The 19,321-nt window shown below is 40.4% G+C and overlaps 1 protein-coding gene across 1 annotated transcript in view; it reads right to left on the bottom strand.

Moving 5' to 3' along the window:
* Positions 1-19,321, bottom strand: part of MDN1 (midasin AAA ATPase 1) — a 188,262-nt gene that overhangs the window by 108,237 nt on the left and 60,704 nt on the right. Inside the window, exons 16-25 of the mRNA XM_023205283.2 lie at positions 13,913-14,124; positions 12,924-13,027; positions 9,527-9,671; positions 8,955-9,051; positions 7,302-7,415; positions 5,168-5,315; positions 4,597-4,707; positions 2,242-2,393; positions 1,169-1,347; positions 32-240 (exon numbers count right to left, since the gene is read on the bottom strand). Of these exons, the coding sequence (XP_023061051.2) occupies positions 32-240; positions 1,169-1,347; positions 2,242-2,393; positions 4,597-4,707; positions 5,168-5,315; positions 7,302-7,415; positions 8,955-9,051; positions 9,527-9,671; positions 12,924-13,027; positions 13,913-14,124 (1,471 nt within the window). The remainder of the gene's footprint in view (positions 1-31; positions 241-1,168; positions 1,348-2,241; positions 2,394-4,596; positions 4,708-5,167; positions 5,316-7,301; positions 7,416-8,954; positions 9,052-9,526; positions 9,672-12,923; positions 13,028-13,912; positions 14,125-19,321) is intronic.

Genomic DNA, 19,321 nt, shown 5'->3' with positions numbered 1-19,321 from the left:
AAATTAAAGGAAGGAGATAAACGCTACACACCTTTCTGCCTCCATAAAGTCCTGGGGGATTTTGGGTGGCAAAAAGCATAAACCGAGGGTGTGCTTTAACAACTTCCTGTGTTTCTGTTACGAGCAATTCACGGTTATCATCCAACAGCCTATTCAGTGCCTCTAACACATCAGTAGGGGCCAAATTTAATTCATCTAAAATAATCCAATAGCCTTTTCTCATAGCATCAATAAGGACACCTAGGAAGAAACAAACAGTGTATGTCCAAAGTTTTAAAATGTGTTATGTACAAATTAACAAATCCTAGGTTATCATTAAATTTCTTTTTTTGTTGTTGTTGTTTTTTTTTTTTTTTTTTTTTTGAGACGGAGTCTTGCTGTGTCTCCTGGGCTGGAGTGCAGTGGCCGGATCTCAGCTCACTGCAAGCTCTGCCTCCCGGGTTGACGCCATTCTCCTGCCTCAGCCTCCTGAGTAGCTGGGACTACAGGCGCCCGCCACCTTGCCCGGCTAGTATTTTTGTATTTTTTAGTAGAGACAGGGTTTCACCGTGTTAGCCAGGATGGTCTCGATCTCCTGACCTCGTGATCCGCCCGTCTCGGCCTCCCAAAGTGCTGGGATTACAGGCTTGAGCCACCGCGCCCGGCCTAGGTTATCATTAAATTTCAAAGTAAATTACTTTCTGTAGCTAGTCTTGCCTCAAAACAAATTATGACACTGCAGATCAAGGAGGAACAATTTTCAATTAAAACAGTCCCTTTTTTCCCCAAGAAAAGAATCCAAGGCTGAAAATACCTCATGTTTCTTATATAATCTTTCCCCTGCAGTCTAATTTCATTTAAGTCACCACATTCTGTTGTCTATTCCCGACCTCCTTTGGCTAACACTAACCCCATTATCTGAATCCCTAGAAAATAAAGCAGCAGTTCAACTCCCCTCTTGAAAATTTGGCCCTAGTCCTGTATACAGCCAGCAAGGTTAGTAGAACCTAAAGAAAGCCAGCAACTTATGCATCACCCCTTAACTATCTTAGCTCAGGCATCAAGAAAAGCTGTTTGTTACAGCAAAGGTCCATGTGCCTCTCAACTGGAAAGGATAAAGAATATTACTTAAGGAAATGTATGTGAAAGAATAAACACCTATGTTCATGGAATGGAATCTTAACCCTACCTTCTTTAAAGACAAGCTTCCCTGAGGAGTCAGATGTGTAACAACCAATGTACTCCTGGATATCCGTGTGTTCGTGATTGTTAATACGCACACAGTGGTTGCCAGTAGCTGCAGCCAGCCACTGGATCAGGCTTGTTTTACCAACTGATGTCTCTCCCTGAATCAGTACTGGATAGGTTCTGTAAAAGATTAGCCAATTAAGCAACTTAAAACAACAAAAACTTACAAAGCTGAGAAACCAGAACTGAGTATTGGTTTGTTTTGTTTGACACAGGGTTTCACTCTGTTACCCAGGCTGGAGTGTGGTGGCACAATCATAGCTCACTGCAGCCTCCACCACCCAGGCTCAAGTGATCCTCCCACCTCAGCCTCTTGAGTAGCTGGGACTACAGACATGCACCACCAACACCAGCTAAACTTTGTATTTTTTGCAGAGACAGAGTTTTGCCATGTTGCCCAGGCTGGTCTCAAAACCCTGGGCTCAAGTGATCCAACCGCCTTGGCCTCCCACAGTGCTGGGATTACAGGCATGAGCCACTGCACTTGGCCAAGTACTGTTTTTTGTTTGTTTGTTTTTTAAAGAATGACAACATCATTTAACAGCATCATTAAAAGAGCATTTTTTTCTTTTTTTTTCCTTTTTACATTTCTGGAAATTGCAAGAAGCAAAGAACATTTTTATTCCTATATTCTGAGAAGTTTCTTTGTAAAAATTATTCCTCAAAAAATACTAAGGAAAGCAATTTCAACTATGCTGGCAACATTTCTAAGAAACTGTAAGTAGAACTTTTACTCATTTACTGAATAGTTTGCGGTTTTATCAGTAAAATAACAAAAGACAACTTTAAAGATAGATAAAATCATCTGCATCCATAGTGCACCCTCCAAAGCTGCACAACTAGAAACAATGTTTTCTACCAGGAAAAAGTTATAGTACTGACTTTTGTAAGTAACTGTTCAGTTGGCCAATGAATAAGAATAAAGCTCTTTGAAAGTTAAGGAAGTTAGACCAAAATGTAATCAATGCCTATGTCTGTATCAAGTTCAGGACAGCGAGAAAAAATCCCACACACCCTGCAGAAACAACTCGGACTATATCTCTCAGGTTCAGCTTCACAGAAGATGTCAGAATGTACGTCTCATCTATTGTAGGCTCCTTGTCTCCCACGGCAATCCAGTAACCTTCAACCTGGATAAGCCGACCTCCTTTTGGCTCTGGAATAGGCTGAAAGACACAGAAGTTCAAGGAATAACCCACAGTTGAGCATTCTTTCAGCGAAGAGCATAAAGCAGGAAAAGAGCTACTTGTTGAACAAGCTGTCTTGTTCTGCATACTTTCAACATTAAAACTCGGTGAAATACGAACATAAAATTATGAGGAATGACAACAAAATGGTGTTATATATTGGTTTTAAAAATGAAGTAGAGTAGGTGGGTTTGGAAAAAAAACTGAATCAAAACAAATTCCCAGGAGGTTTATGTATCAGTTTTCTTCTCTCACATATCAAAATGCCCACTCCAAGTACTTTTAACAAAAACATGAATTTCATATAAACCATGTTCCCCTAAAAAGGGCCAGTGTTGTTGTAAGGAAGGAGGTTTTGCAGTATCACACTCTGGATTGCCTGGAATACATTAAAAATAAAACTGACTTTTCAGAGCAACTAGCCCATTAAGGATAATATTGTGGATAATGACATAACTTGCTGAGATATGGTTTAAGTTACTAGGTTCGATTATACAAAATCCCATTTTTATAAGTAAAAGAATCGCTAAATGGTGGTTAAATCTGTAACTATGGAAAAGTACTCTTCTAGAGCATTTGGTTCCCAGATTTCAAGCTACACGTCTAGGCCCTGCTTTTAAGGCCTCCTCAGTTGAGTTGAGAAGCAACAGGGGGAGGGGAGGAAGGATCTTTTTAAGTTTCTATCACACCCTGAGGCACACACACACAAAAAGACCAACTGGAAGAGACTGGTATTTGATTACAACAATGGTAAAAGCAAACCTGAGTTTTTTCTCAATGTTTTTACAATTTACCAAAAGTATTTACGCATGTGTTACTTGTATGATATATATATATATATATATATATATTTTTGAGACGGAGTCTGGCTCCGTCGCCCAGGCTGGAGTGCGGTGGCTGGATCTCAGCTCACTGCAAGCTCCGCCTCCCACGTTTACGCCTCCGCCTCCCAAGTAGCTGGGACTACAGGCGCCCGCCTCCTCGCCCGGCTAGTTTTTTGTATTCTTTAGTAGAGACGGGGTTTCCCCGTATTAGCCAGGATGGTCTCGATCTCCTGACCTTGTGATCCGCCCGTCTCGGCCTCCCAAAGTGCTGGGATTACAGGCTTGAGCCACTGCGCCCGGCCACTTGTATGATTTTTTAAAAGGCTGAGTCCAAAGAAACCCCAAGTCCCAAGGGCTCTCTCTTCCTAATGAATAAGCAATCAACATGTAATCAAGCCAATTTACATGTTGATTGTGAGTCAGTTTCTCTCAGCCTCTTTCAGTCCCATGCTATTCTGCAATTTCCTGTCAAACCCAAAATGGCTATTGCTTATAATAGTGCCCACACTAATGCCCCCTCAAAAAAGGCCCAACCATCAATCAGAAGGTATAGATCATACCTAACTGTGTAGTTAAACTATGCAGATAGTGAAACTATGGTGTACCCATCCAGTGAAATGCTATGTGGCCCTTAGAAGGCATGTCACAATGAATTCTGGTACAAAAACAAAAATATACCCAAGATTCAGTTAGTTTAAAAAGGAAAGTTACAGAATATTCTTATGGGCCGGGTACGGTGACTCACGCCTATAATCCCAGCATTTTGAGAGACCAAGGCAGACGGATCACGAGGTCAGGAGTTTGAGAACAGCCTGGTCAACAAGGTGAAACCCAGTCTCTACTAAAATTACAAATATTAGCTGGGCATAGTGGCATGTGCTTGTAATCCCATCTACTCGGGAGGCTGAGACAGGAGAATCACTTCAGCCAGGGAGGGGGAGAATGCCGTGAGCCGAGATTACACCACTGCACTCCAGCCTGGGCGACACAGCAAGACTCTATCTCCAAAAAAAGAATATTCTTATGAGACAGTCCCACTTACATTAAATGCATATTACAATTTACCTCAATAAATCAACACATACATACCAAAATTCGGATATGTAAGAAAATAAAATACATACATTATACAATTTATCTGGAAACATTATCCACAGTATTTAAATATCCAAAGAGCACGCTTATTGGAAACTTGCACCATCTAAACGTACATTTCTGTAATGTTTAAACTTTTTGCAACAGATTACCTTTATAATTAAAAAGTTATGTGAAAAAAAAACAACAAAAAACCAAACAGCTGAAAATTTGGTAATTCAGCCTCTCAAGTATAACAAGTCAAAAATAACAAAAGAACATACCTGCTTCAGCAGACTCTTGACATTGCCAGAGACGATGTGTTGACAGATGAGCTTCTGAACTACTGGGTGTGATGCCCTGTCAAGCTGTGTTAAGAAACCCAAACAAAAACCCTAGAAAGAAAACACAAATATGCATAATGCTAAGTAACCTTCTGCAATACAACCAAACTTATTTCCAGAACAAAATTTAACCTCTTGGGTGATGCTGCTTCCCAACTTTTAAATATAGTAAGGTGGTAGATAAAGGGAAGGGTAGGCCAGGCACGATGGTTCACGCCTGTAATCTCAGCACTTTGGGAGGCCAAGGCAGGAGGACAGCTTGAGCCCAGGAGTTTGAGACCAGAGTGGGAACACAGTGACACCCTATCTTTATGTATAATTAAAAATAAAAATTTTAAAATAAAAAGTTAAATATTTAATATAAAAAGACAGGATAGATCTGGTATGAGGTATTCTGGGCTGATCTGACTAACTGGCAAGCACAGGCAATCTGGCATATGCATCCCTATTCCTTCCTTCCTATGAACCCATCCAGCAAGCTTATATCCTGTCAAAGAGACTTCAGAAAGACCTCATAGAGTGAGCGCTGAATGTTGCCACATGGATTGGAGGCTGCAAATCGCAGGGCCCGGCACAGAGTTCGAAGGCTGTAGTGAGGTCTGTGGCCAGTGCCATCCACCAATTTGGTCCCCGACTCTTTCCGCAAAGCTGTGTAGAAGCTACAAATAGAATAAAGGTCAGGCAATTTTATTTACTAATAAGTATCCATTATTATCAATTCTCTACAGAAAACCCAAAGGACATTTTTTAGATCAGAAATGGTCATGCTTGCATACAACTTCCTAGGGTATGCATCAAAATATCTTAGTCTCTTTTAAATCTACTTTTCATGTACTCAGAGCTATCTTTCAAAATAAAAAAAAAAATGAACACCTATTTCCTTTGGGAAACTGGAAAGTACAATGTGCAATTCCTCTAGCAAAAAGGTACTGATAAAGAGAGGTGAGAAGCTTCTGTGTTCCACAGTCTGTTCAAGCTTAAGAGGGAAACAAAGTTCCTGTGCAATCTAAAATGGGGATGAATAAAGATGGCAAACAATGCATGGCGTTTTGAAAGGCTACAAATATGGCTATAATCAGTACTGACAAAACATTAAAAAGCAGGAGGATACGATGACCACTACTATTGTCACTACCACACTTTAGAAATCCAAATGATGACAGGATGGGAAAAGTTTCAGACTGAAACATGAATATCTTGCACTTTGTGAAATTCATGATCAATTAGCACCACAAGATCAAATGTAACCAAGTGTGCATGCATCACAGATGAAATCCAAGTTCCTGCCCAAATGGGCTTTGTCTTACCTCTTTGCTATCTAAAAAAATATTTTTTCTTTTGTAGAAAGAATCTATGTTTTGGAACTGGGTTTTTAATATATGGAATACATACTACTTGTACTATCAGTATTTTATAAGTACCTCATTTTATCTCTTTATCTACCTCTTTAGATAAAATGAGGCACTTATACAAGTTTACCTTTAGCATCTGGAATCTTAACTATACATATTTACACTTTTGTCCAAATATTCTTGGCTAACAAAAAGTATTCCAATTTAGGGTGTGGTGTGGTAAACCATTCTGAAGCATTCTAAACACACGCCTCATTGACTAAAATATTTAATATAGGATTTCAAGACCAGGTGCTGTAGCTCATCCCTGTAATTCCAGCACTTTGGGAGGCTAAGGCTGGCAGATCACTTGAGGCAAGGAGTTCAAGACCAGCCTGCACAACAAAGCAAAGCTCCTGTATCCAAAAAAAAAAAAAATAGAGCTCCAAGTCTTCATTTTCTTACATCCTACTCAGTTTTATATGTAATTTTTTTCACTTATCACAATCTAAAATTAAAGTACATGACCTCCCTAGAATTAAAGCTCAATGAGAAGAACCAGGATTTTGTCTGCCTTACTCATAGCTATATCCCTAGCATCAGGGCACTCAATAAGTATTTATATTAAGGAAGAGAAAAAATACACAAATATATAGTAAAACATTAATATCACCCTATTTCAATCCTTTTACATGTTGTATTTCTTTCTGGAGAACACACAGTTAAGTTAGTGGCCCAGAATGACACAATTAGTTTCTCATAGAACCAATACTAGAATTGAGGTTATCTGACACAAAAGATTGCACATTGTCCATATGGCATACAAAAAACAGGAATAAGTCTCAAATTAAAGCACCAAGCCACACAACTACTCTATTATTTATTAGGCTAAGCTTCCATTAATTCCAAACCTGACACAATTATATTAACCCTTTTCTCCTTATATCCCACGTAGCTACTACAAATATTGCAAATAGAAAAGTAACCTTCTTCAAGACAAGTCAAAACGCAAGCCATGTACATCTCCAAGAATTCAAACTCTCAGCTATGAATATACAAGTAATCAGGAGAGCATTATCTGATAGTTTATATCTTCTCCTAAGTAGTGATTCATAGCTTTCTATGTAATTTCCTCAGAAAAACCTGAAGGAGTTCATACCAGGTTCCAACTTTACCAGAGAATCTAAATAATAATCCTGCTATCAGTTTTCTCAAGTTAGAAGTAAAAAAGAATACGTATTTGTGTATGTGCACGAGTAGCACATTTTCATGTTCAGAGAAAGAGTTTATAAAGACATACCAAAGGGAACCTACTTTATGATTCCTTGCACTGTATTCTTGTTCACACTCAATCCTTTCAGATAATCTACAATAAGAACCTGTAAGTCTTCTTTGCTTTCCAATTCTTCTACATAAAGTTCTGTGAACCTGTAAAACAATACATAATAAACACATTTTAGGAAGTTAATACAATTACGTTGACAACAGAAAAACATGAAACAGAAGAAGCTATGTCAGCTTATTTTAACTGCTTATAGTATAAGTCTTTCAACCTGAGATAGAAACTGATCATAATTAAAGGACAATGTAACCATTACCAAAAATATACCATTATTGCTTCTTCTATGCAATAAGTCTTCTATGTATAGTCCTTACAAGAAGAAAAAGACACAAAAATAAGAATTAATTATCCTCATTTTCAGGTGTTTATCATAACCAAATTTGTTTAAAAACTAAGTGCAATAAAAAGCCCCTCAATATCAAAAACAAAATGGTTGAAGAGAAAACAACTACTTTAATGTAGTTTCTAAAGCTTCCCTAAGAAGCTTTTATTACTTTATAATGAAAAGACAGGATCTAATAAAGTTACTATTTTAAAACTCAAAATGAAGTAAACAGTTACCAATAATAAATCTGGTCATTTATTTTTTCCCAAATGTTACATACATAAAACACCAACTAAGTACTTTGTTCATGTCAGTGCTTACTGGTGAAAAATAAAAGAAACTTAAAAGGCCTTTTCAAATTATTAGCCTCATCCAAAGAGGACTGTGTTCCTAAAATGTACGTATACTGGCATATGTTTTCCTGTTATATTGTGTTATGAAATTTTTCTAATCGCCAAAAGATTATCTGAGGAAGGAAAGATTTTTATTTTCAACAATATCCACTGTCATACTAACACAAAGGGAAAAATTCTCCAGTGTTCTAAAGATTCCCATATGCCTACCACCTACAGAAAGTAGAGGAATATGACAAATAAGGTAATAAAGATTCCTCTATCAGAGGCAATTTCAAGCATTGCTCTAAAGCTTGGTTACATTAATATTACCAATCTATAAATAAAGAGAATCTTAAAAGGAAGTCTTGGTAATCCCAGCACTGTGGGAAGTCAAGACAGGCAAATCGCTTGAGCCCAGTTAGAAACCAGCCTAGGCAACATGGCGAAATCCCATCTCTGCTAAAAATACAAAAAATTGAGGCCGGGCACAGTGGCTCACACCTGTAATCCCAGCACTTTGGGAGGCTGAGGTGAGCGGATCACAAGGTCAGGAGTTCGAGACCAGCCTGGCCAACAGAGTGAAACCCCATGTCTACTAAAAAAAAAAAAATAGAGAAATTAGCCAGGCATGGTGGCGCATGCCTGTAGTCCCAGCTACTCGGGAGGCTGAAGCAGGAGAATCACTTGAACCCAGGAGGTGGAGGTTGTGCCACATCACTGCACTCCAGCCTGGGCAACAGAGCAAGACTCTGTCTCAGAAAAAAAAGAAAAGAAAAAAAAAAATAGCTGGGGGTGGTGGCATGCGCCCATAATCCTGGCTATTCAGGAGTCTGAGGTGGGAGGTGGGAGGACCGCTTGAACCGGGGACTTGCAGTGAGCCAAGATCACACCACTGCACTCCAACCTAGGCAACAGAGCAAGAACCTGTTGCAAAAAAAGAAAGTCTCCAAGAACCAACCCCTCACCTGTTTCTTATTCCTGGTGGGAGATTTCTTTTGCCTACATCAGTTGCTGGATTCATGCAGGCAAATAAACGGAAGTCAGGATGCCGAACCAGTGGCTCTGTTAAGAGAAAATTATAAATTTTCAACAAAGACATTATTATCTAATTCCACAGAACCCCCCAGAGCCAGCCAGCCTGATGCTGGCTGCTCACACCATCCTTGTCTTTTCTGAAACTCCCCTGAAATAACTTTCCAGACCTATGTATTCAATCTATTCTTATACTGCAGTCTTTTGTGGTATGTTTATTCACTGTTACTTATCTTTTACCAACTATTCACCTGTTATTTTATAAGTGTGTCTATTATCCACAACTCAAACACCTTGTCAAATTATACTATTCTTCTTTGTATTCCCCATACTACCCAACAGCAGCTCAATGCACTTTGCAGAAAATTAATATCTAAAGAATGAACAAATTCCATTGGGAGGCCCACGTCATCCTTCTAACCAAAAAAAAAAAAAAAAATCTCACTCTAAAGTGGCCGTAGGGCTGGACACCAAGTCAAATCCCAAGGGACTCAAGTGCTACTACCTGTGTCTCCTCGATCCAGCAACACCAGGGATCCAGAGGATCCTTCAAGCAAACCACTCAGACATTCTAGTATTTCTGGAGCAGCCAAGTTAATCTCATCCAACAAGATCCACTCTCCTTTCTTTACAGCCTGAGCTAATGTACCCTAGAAAAAGATAAAATAAAATGTTAAGAATGTGTCAAATAAAGGCACACTTGCCAAGAATAGTTATGCAAGCAGGGTTAGAAATAGAGGCATAGGCCCATCAAGGTATAGGCCCATCAAGTAGGAAAGATTTCCTATACCTTAACTGCCCACTGGCTGACAGCAGATAGGTAGAGTTAAGGACAAGTTAATTTTTTAAATGTCCAAAAGGGTCAAGGGAATATCTTTGAGCCTAACAGAGAGATGCGATAAACTAAATCCTCTCATTATGTGGATGGTCAGATAAATAGCTTACATTGTAGTCAGGTGTTCAAAGGCACCCAAGTGGCTATTAAAACTCAAAATAAATACAGGGTCAGGCTATACCAAGATTAGACAAATATCTAAATCCCAGAGTGTTTAGTGATTGTCATACACAGCCTTTCACACCTGCTGAAAATCAAAATGCATCATCCTTTGACTTTAGTACAGTGGTGTTATCTCTTCAAATTCTATTTCCTAGAGCGATACAAACAAATCTAATAATCTACTCAGTTGACACATCAAAAACTATTTTACTATTAAGCTGCTTTATGCTTTTGTTTTAATGCTCATCCTAACAAAGAATCTACTACAAATTTAACTGAAAAACATAAAACAGAACAAATATATTAACTCCAGTATATTATTAAGTCATAAAACATAAGCCTTGTTTTGAGAACACAACAATTTAATTGGTTTTAGAAATAATCCTATTAAAAATAATTCTGGGCTGGGCATGGTGGCTCAAGTCTGTAACCCCAGCACTTTGGGGGGCTGAGGCGGGCGGGTCACTGGAGGTCAGGAGTTCAACACCAGCCTGACCAACATAGTGAAACCCCATCTCTGCTAAAAAATCCAAAAATTAGCCAGGAGTGGTGGCACACACCCTTAATCCCAGCTACTCAGGAGGCTGAAGCAGGAGAAACGCTTGAACCTGGGAGGCGGAGGTTGCAGTGAGCCCAGACCATGCCATTGCACTCCAGCCTGGGTGACAAAAGCAAAACTCTGTCTCAGAAAAAAAAAAAAAAAAAAAAAGGAATAGTTCTGGGGCCAGGGTCAGTGGCTCATGCCTGTAATTCCAGCACTCTGGGAGGCTAAGGTGGGTGGATCACCTGAGGTCAGGAGTTCAAGACCAGCCTGGCCAACATGGCAAAACTCCATCTCTACTAAAAATACAAAAATTAGCTGGGCACGTTGGTGCACACCTGTAATCCCAGCTACTCTGGAGGCTGAGGCAGGAGAATTGCTTCAACCCAGGAGGCAGAGGTTGCAGTGAGTCAAGATCGCGCCACTGCACTCCAGCCTGGGTGACAGAGTCAGACTCCGTCTCAAAAAAAAAAAAAGAAGAATTCTGATGACCAAATTTTCTACACCCATAACGTATGGTTGAGTAGACCTTTTCTTTGTTACTAAAACAACATCAAGTAAGACTCCTGCTTCCTCTAGGGCTTGATCTAAGGACTGTCACAGAAATCAATTTTTTTTAAATGCCCAAGTCACAAATATTTAACCAAGTTGATCCTTCCTACAGGGTTACAGGACAGCAAACAGTAGAGATGTCCATGTGTTGGGATTAAAATTGGGGCACTGAAGTGAACGGGTCCAAATCCCTCTCACAGCCACACACTCTTTGCCTGGAGACACACATGGCAAGAGAAAGAATCCAGAGTTCACTGTCATCAATTGCATCTTTAAAAATAATAATAGATCCAGCAATCTCACTTCTGGGTATTCCCCCAAAAAATCTGAAAACAGTATGTCGAAGGGATGTCTGCAATTCCATGTTCATTGCACCACTATGCACAATAGTCAAGATACAGAATCAACCTATGTCTCCATCAACAGATGAATAAAAAAATGTTGTATATCTACATATATGTAAACAATGTAATCCTATGGAAACTTATTCAGCTTGAAAAAAATAAATTTTGTCATTTGCTATGACATAAATAGAACCAGAGAATATTATGCTAAGTGAAACAAGCCAGGCACAGAAAGATAAGTATCGCATGTTCTCACTTATATGTGAAATCTAAAACAACAGAACTCAAAGCAGCAGCCAGCAGAATGGTAGTCAGCAGAGGCTGGAGATTTAGGGAGTATAGAGTAACGAAAGTATAAAGCCTTGACCGGGCGCAGTGGCTCATGCCTGTAATCCCAACACTTTGGGAGGCTGAGGCGGGCAGATTACGAGGTCAGGAGATCGAGACCATCCTGGCTAACACAGTGAAACCCTGTCTCTACTAAAAATACAAAAACAAAAAATTAGCCGGGCGTGGTGGCATGCACCTGTAGTCCCAACTGCTCAGGAGGCTGAGGCAAGAGAATGGCATGAACCCGGGAGGCGGAGCTTGCAGTGAGCTGAGATTGTGCCACTGCACTCCAGCCTGGGGGACAGAGTGAGACTCCATCTCAAAAAAAAAAAGAAAGAAAAAAGAAAGTACAAAGCCTTAAATTAGACAGAAAAAATAAGCTTTCTTCCCTGTGAGATATATATTGCACAGCATGGTAACCATGCCATAAATAGTAAATAATAATGTATTGTACATTTCAAAATTACTAAGGCAGTACATTTCAAATGTTCTCACCACAGAAAATGGTATGTGAGGTGATGAATATATTAATGAGCTTTAGTTATTTCACACTGTATTCATAAATCACAACACCATTTTGTATCTCATGAATATATACAATTATAATTTATCAATTTGTACTTTAAAATTTTTTATTTAAATAATAATGGTGCTCGAGCCGGGCGCGGTGGCTCAAGCCTGTAATCCCAGCACTTTGGGAGGCCGAGACGGGCGGATCACGAGGTCAGGAGATCAAGACCATCCTGGCTAACACGGTGAAACCCCGTCTCTACTAAAAATACAAAAACTAGCCGGGCGAGGTGGCGGGCGCCTGTAGTCCCAGCTACTTGGGAGGCTGAGGCAGGAGAATGGCATAAACCCGGGAGGCGGAGCTTGCAGTGAGCTGAGATCTGGCCACTGCACTCCAGTCCCGGCTACTGAGCGAGACTCCGCCTCAAAAAAAAAAAAAAATAGTAATAATAATAATGGTGCTCATTAAGACCTTATAATTGCCATAATTACCATGAAGGATATTTTTCAAAATCTTCCCCCAAAATCATTATTTCATTAAGACAATACAAAATAGTAACCTGCCTGAAACTTTGTGTTTTGCATAAAATCACCATTCCCATAAGCTAAATAACAAAAACAGAAATACCTCTACAAATGCAAACAATAAGGTATTTTCAGTCATTTTCATCTGTTGTTGGGCATGGCTGAGTCTAAGACCAAATGCTTCCCATTTCTCTTTTATGAGTAACCCTAAAAAAGAAGAAAGACAAGAATTTCGTACACATTTTGAGTTGTAATATATACAACTTTTAAACATAAATACAATTAACAAAACACACAAAAAGTAAGCATCTTACACAAAACACTAAGTCTAAAAACTTATATAATGCTAACTAAATGCCAGACATGACACTAACTAGCCCAGATATATGCATATGCATGTATTAACTGCCTCATTTATCCCTCACAACAACCCTCTGGACTAGTTATTTTTATTCCTGCTTTACAGATAAGGAACCACACAGAAGTAACCTAAGCCAGCAAAAGCCTCTTGGCTATGGAATCTAGCTCCTCAGAAACAAGCTTTTTCTCAGGAAATGTGCCTTACTGACCACTAAATAGTACTTGCACATCAGCATTACCAGTCATCTGTTTTTGTGGAAATCATGTAAAGAATGGGGCACAATGCTTCACAATAAGTCACTTCTGCCAAAGTCCTAGAAATCTCCAATTTATATTGCTTTACTCTTCACCAAAACTCTTTTTTTCTTTTTGAGACGGAGTCTCGCTCTGTCGCCCAGGCTGGAGTGCAGTGGCCAGATCTCAGCTCACTGCAAGCTCCGCCTCCCGGGTTTACGCCATTCTCCTGCCTCAGCCTCCCGAGTAGCTGGGACTACAGGCGCCCGCCACTTCGCCCGGCTAGTTTTTTTTATTTTTTTAGTAGAGACGGGGTTTCACCGTGTTAGCCAGGATGGTCTTGATCTCCTGACCTCGTGATCCGCCCATCTCGGCCTCCCAAAGTGCTGGGATTACAGGCTTGAGCCACCGCGCCCGGCCCTTCACCAAAACTCTTAATCTGTTAATTAAAGCCCAGCCCCATGCCCTCCCCCATGGTAGCCTGGGTCACATCCTTACCAGTTTCACTCTCTTTTCCATCCTTGTTAACAGCAGATTTGTGTACATGCTGCATTAGTCTCAGGAGATCATGCCACCGTTTCTGTCTGTAACAGGTCTGAATGTGCCCCAAGAACGTAAAGTTTTGTTTCTTGGAAAATGTCTGAGCAAAGAGTTCCTCAAATGCCTCCCGCAAGGGTAGCCAAATAAGCTTATGGTCCACCGGTTTATAACTGAAACAGACATAGGTAAATGTGACTCACAAACTTCTGAAGTTAACAAAAGTTAGAAAGCATGGCTCAGAAAATAGGAGTAGGTCTCAGATTTCATTTAATTAAAGTTAGAAACACTACCGAAATATTTAAAATCTACATTACAGCTTTAAATTTTAATCTGTTTACCTCATCTCAAGCATTTGAAGGGCCTATAATGAAGGTAAAACCTATTATTAGATAAAAAGTGTTATGAGGCCGGGCGCGGTGGCTCAAGCCTGTAATCCCAGCACTTTGGGAGGCCGAGACGGGCGGATCACGAGGTCAGGAGTTCGAGACCATCCCGGCGAACACGGTGAAACCCCGTCTCTACTAAAAATACAAAAAACTAGCCGGGCGAGGTGGCGGGCGCCTGTAGTCCCAGCAACTCGGGAGGCTGAGGCAGGAGAATGGCATAAACCCGGGAGGCGGAGCTTGCAGTGAGCTGAGATCCGGCCACTGCACTCCAGCCTGGGCGACAGAGCAAGACTCCGTCTCAAAAAAAAAAAAAAGTGTTATGAAAAAAACTAGCCTAGCATGGCTGCTCACATTTATAACCCCAGCACTTTGGGACACTGAGGTGGTCAGATCACTTCAGCCCAGGAGTTCAAGCCCACTCTGGGCAACATGGCAAAATCCTGTCTCTACAAAAAAATACAAAAATTAGGCGCAGTAGCACACACCTGCAGTTCCAGCTACTTGGGAGGCTGAGGTGGGAGTCTTGAGCCCAGGAAGTGGAGGTTGCAGTGAGCCAAGAACACACCACTGCCACTCCAGCCTTGGCAACAGAGCCAGACCCTGTCTCAAAAAAATAAAAGTAAAAAAAACCCTGAAAGTCCTACTTGAATAGTAAAATTCCCATCATTTATTTTACCAACATGTCTACATAAATATGTATAGGGCATAATAATAAACCATCCATATTTCATTAAGGTTGACCAAAATCCAAGGAAAACTAAATATGTGAAATTGATTTACACATGTAAATTAAACACAGCCCACAAATTATCAGTTAGGAGAAGGAAGAGTAGGAGACAGCAACGATGATATTTCTTTCAATGGGATAAAAATTAGGGTAGGGCACGCAAAACAAACAAACAAACAAACAAAAAAACCTTAGCTATTGCAATGGTTTGTGGTACTCCAAAGCTCAACTTGTACTTCTTAGTATTTTAATCTTCATTATTCCTTAGCATTAAATTCCTCTGGCTAAGGAGCTAGGAAATTAACTTAAATTTGAATATTTGGGGGAGGTAAGAGATAACTTTTTACAAGGTTGAAAAACATTGCTCTAGCTTAAACATATGTTGTCTAAGAGGTACTACTCACTCCTAGAAAATCTTAAGTATACAATTTTGTGTAGCATACCATTACAATTCAAGAAGAATGAGATAAATTTTATTTCCATGAAAAATAGAGAACTGAAAAGGTACCAAAATATGTTTCACAACAAAAATAATAACGGAATTCATGGATTACTGCTGACTTACTGGCCTAGTGAGGGAGAAACAATGAGATGAGTAAAACCCAACGGCCTGATACTGAGCATCTGAATCTGAGAGTCCAGTTCCAAAGAGAAAAAGTTGAAGAGGAGCCTCAAACTCACTTTCACTTACTCACAGCACTAACACATTAGTACATGCATTTCTTTAGTCCATTTATTTAACAAAAATGTATTGAGGCCAGGCACAGTGGCTCATGCCTGTAATCCCACCACTTTGGGAGGTCAAGGCGGGAGGATTCCCTGAAGTCAGGAGGTTAAGATCAGACTGGGTAACAAAGCCAAGACCTTGTCTCCATAAAAAACGTAAAAATTAGCCAGGTGTGGTGGTTACATCTGTAGTCTCGGCTACTTGGGAGGTTAAGAAAGAAGGATCACTTGAGCACAGGAATCCTAGGCTACAGTGAGCTATGATAACACCACTGTACTACAGTCTGGGCAACAGAGCAAGAACTCATCCCTTTATAAAAACTGTTTTGAGCACCTGCTATATGTGTTAGCCATTGAGTCAACAAGACCCACAAGGTCTTACTGCCGTGTAGCTTACAATCAAATGAAAGTGACAATAGGCCAGGTGCGGTGGCTCACACCTATTAACCCCAGCACTTTGGGAGACTGAATAGGTGGATTTCTTGAGCTCCAGAGTTCGAGACCAACCTGGGCAACATGGTGAAACCTTGTCTCTACAAAAAAATACAAAAATTAGCCAAGTAGGCCAGTGTGCCCCTGTAGTCCCAGCTACTTGGGAAGCTGAGATGGGAGGCTTGTTCAAGCTCAGGAGGTCAAGTAGTAGCTTAACTGCTATAAACATAATGTAGGGTAAAAGCTGAATGGGTGATGTGAGTTTTGGTAATCTGAATATCAGTCAGGAAAGGCTTTGTTGAGGAGGGGACATTTGAAGGATACCAAAGTCAAGGAAGGATGTGAGCTAAGCAGTTATCTGTGGGTGCAAGGAGGCCACACAAAAGGAATAGCAAGCATCTAAGGTGCAAAGCAGAAGAAAGTGGTGGAGCTCAGCAGCACAGGGGAAGGTGGGAGATGATGTCAGAGAAGTACCACTGTCAGATTATGAAGGGCTGTACAAATGACACATTTTATTCTAAATCTTTGTATTTCATCCTAAATGGATTGAGAAGTTCAGTGGAGGAACCTGAGAAAGAGAGTGAGACCAGACTGGGTAACAAAGCAAGACCCTGTCTCCATAAAAAATTATACTTTATTGGACCGGGCGCGGTGGCTCACGCCTGTAATCTCAGCATTTTGGGCAGCAAAGATGAGTGGATCACAAGGTCAGGAGACCGAGACCATCCTGGCTAACACGGTGAAACCCTATTTCTACTAAAAATACAAAAGAAGCCGGGCACGGTGGCTCAAGCCTGTAATTCCAGCACTTTGGGAGGCCGAGACGGGCAGATCACGACGTCAGGAGATCGAGACCATCCTGGCTAACACGGTGAAACCCCGTCTCTACTAAAAACTACAAAAAAACTAGCCGGGCGAAGTGGCGGCGCCTGTAGTCCCAGCTACCCGGGAGGCTGAGGCAGGAGAATGGCGTAAACCTGGGAGGCGGAGCTTGCAGTGAGCTGAGATCTGGCCACAGCACTCCAGCCTGGGTGACAGAGCGAGACTCCGTCTCAAAAAAAAATAATAATAATAATAATAATATTACAAAAAAAATTAGCCAGGCGTGGTGGCGGGCGACTATAGTCCCAGCTACTCGGGAGGCTAAGGCAGGAGAATGGCGTGAACCCGGGAGCGGAGATTGCAGTGAGCTGAGATCGTGCCAGTGCACTCCAGCATGGGAGACAGAGCGAGAATTTGTCTCTAAATAAATAAATAAATCTTATATTTTATCTGATTATATTTTAAAGGATTATTGTAACTCCTAAACAAAAAAGACTATAAAGAGATTATGAGTAGAAGCAAAGATAAGAGACCAAAGCAGTGGACTAGACAATAAACTAGAATGACAACAGTGAAAATGGTCAGAAATTGAACAAAATATACGTGTCATTTAAATAAAATTGCTAGTCTTTTTATTTATTTTTTAACTTTTTATTGTAAAGACAAAGTCTCACTATGTTGCCCAAGCTGGTCTCGAAGACCTGGCCTCAAGCAACACTCCCACCTTTGCCTCCCAAAGTGCTGAGATTACATGCATGAGCCATTGCTCCTGGCCAAAATTGCTAGTCTTGAAAATAATAGTATAAATGAGATCCCAAGTTAACTGAAGAAACAGAGTAATGGTTAAGAACACAGACACTCAAGACTGCTTAGGTTCAAATCCTGGATCAGCCATTTTCTTGAATAAGTGACTTATCTCCCTTTGCCTCAGTTCTCTCATGTTTAAAATATAGAGAATAACAGTCTGGTGTCTCACATGGTTTTAAGACCAGCTGAGTTAACACACAAAAAAGGACTCAAAACAGTGCCTGGCACATAATGACTGTCATAGAGAGTTAGCGGATAATTAATGTCTATGTTATTATTGATCTATTGAATTTATGAAAAAGGCAGCTTAATATTTCAAAGTAGACTGAGTTTCTTAAAGAAAAGCTCATTCGGGCCAGGTGCTGTGGCTCATGCATGTCATCCCAGCACTTTGGGACGCTGAGGCAGGCGAATGATTTGAGGTCAGGAGTTTGAGACCAACCTGGTCAAAATGGCAAACCCCATCTCTACTAAAAATACAAAAATTAGCTGGGCCTGGTGGTGGGACCCCTGTAATCCCAGGTACTCAGGAGGCTGAGGGAGAAGAATCGATTGAGCCCGGGAGGCAGAGGTTGCAGTGAACTGAGATCATGCTGCTGCACTCCAGCCTGGGCAACAGACTCCATCTCAAAAAAAAAAAAAAAAAAAAAAAGGAAAGCTCCATTCATTTAAAGCTGAGCACAGTATTACCTAAAGCCCTTAAGTCAACACATATTTCAATACATGAAAAGATGAAAAAACATACATTTCAGAAAAGAATAAATAAAACAAAATCAATTGCAACTGCAACACAAATATTCAATGGGAACCAACCTGACACCTCAGAGAACTGAGGATATAAACTACAAACAACTAAAGAGCAAGATTTTGAAACCGTCTTCTGCAGAAAGGCACCTTGGGAGCCACTTAAATGCCAAGCAGCAGCAGGTCCAGAACACCTACCTTCATAAAAAGTAACTGTGCTTATACCTGTTACATACACTGGAACCACATGTAAGAGTTCATGTGAGAATGGCTACACAAAATTTTAACGTGAAAAAACAAAAAGTGTAAAAAGAACGTAAAATGTACATGCTGAGTAATTAGAATGATAAACCCTTTCTCTTCATGTCATGGACAGGGTTCTAAGTTCGAATTGTATGCTCCTGCCATACCCTCCTCCGGGCAGTTTGTTTTAAAGACTGTTCTATGGGTGGGTGGCAAGGAAGATGAGGATTGGCTGCTTTACTGCTATTTCTACGATATCTTTAATTTTCCTCTATTTTTTTCCTTCTTTCATTGCCAAGCTCTCCAGGGAAACCGGTCCTTCTCTCTTTCTCTCTCTCTCTATATATCTCTCTGTTTCTCCCTCAGAAGCTGCCCCTCTGAAGCCCATTCCCTATAGTAAGTGCTATGAACATGCGCTCTGTATTTTGCCCTTTAGTGCTAGACTTTCTCCTTCTGGAATGATTTTATCTGCCACATCTA

Source organism: Piliocolobus tephrosceles, chromosome 5 (genome assembly GCF_002776525.5).
Source record: "Piliocolobus tephrosceles isolate RC106 chromosome 5, ASM277652v3, whole genome shotgun sequence".
Lineage (NCBI taxonomy): Eukaryota > Metazoa > Chordata > Mammalia > Primates > Cercopithecidae > Piliocolobus > Piliocolobus tephrosceles.
Note: the sequence above shows the minus strand (reverse complement) of the source record. Positions and strands in the feature narration are given on the sequence as shown.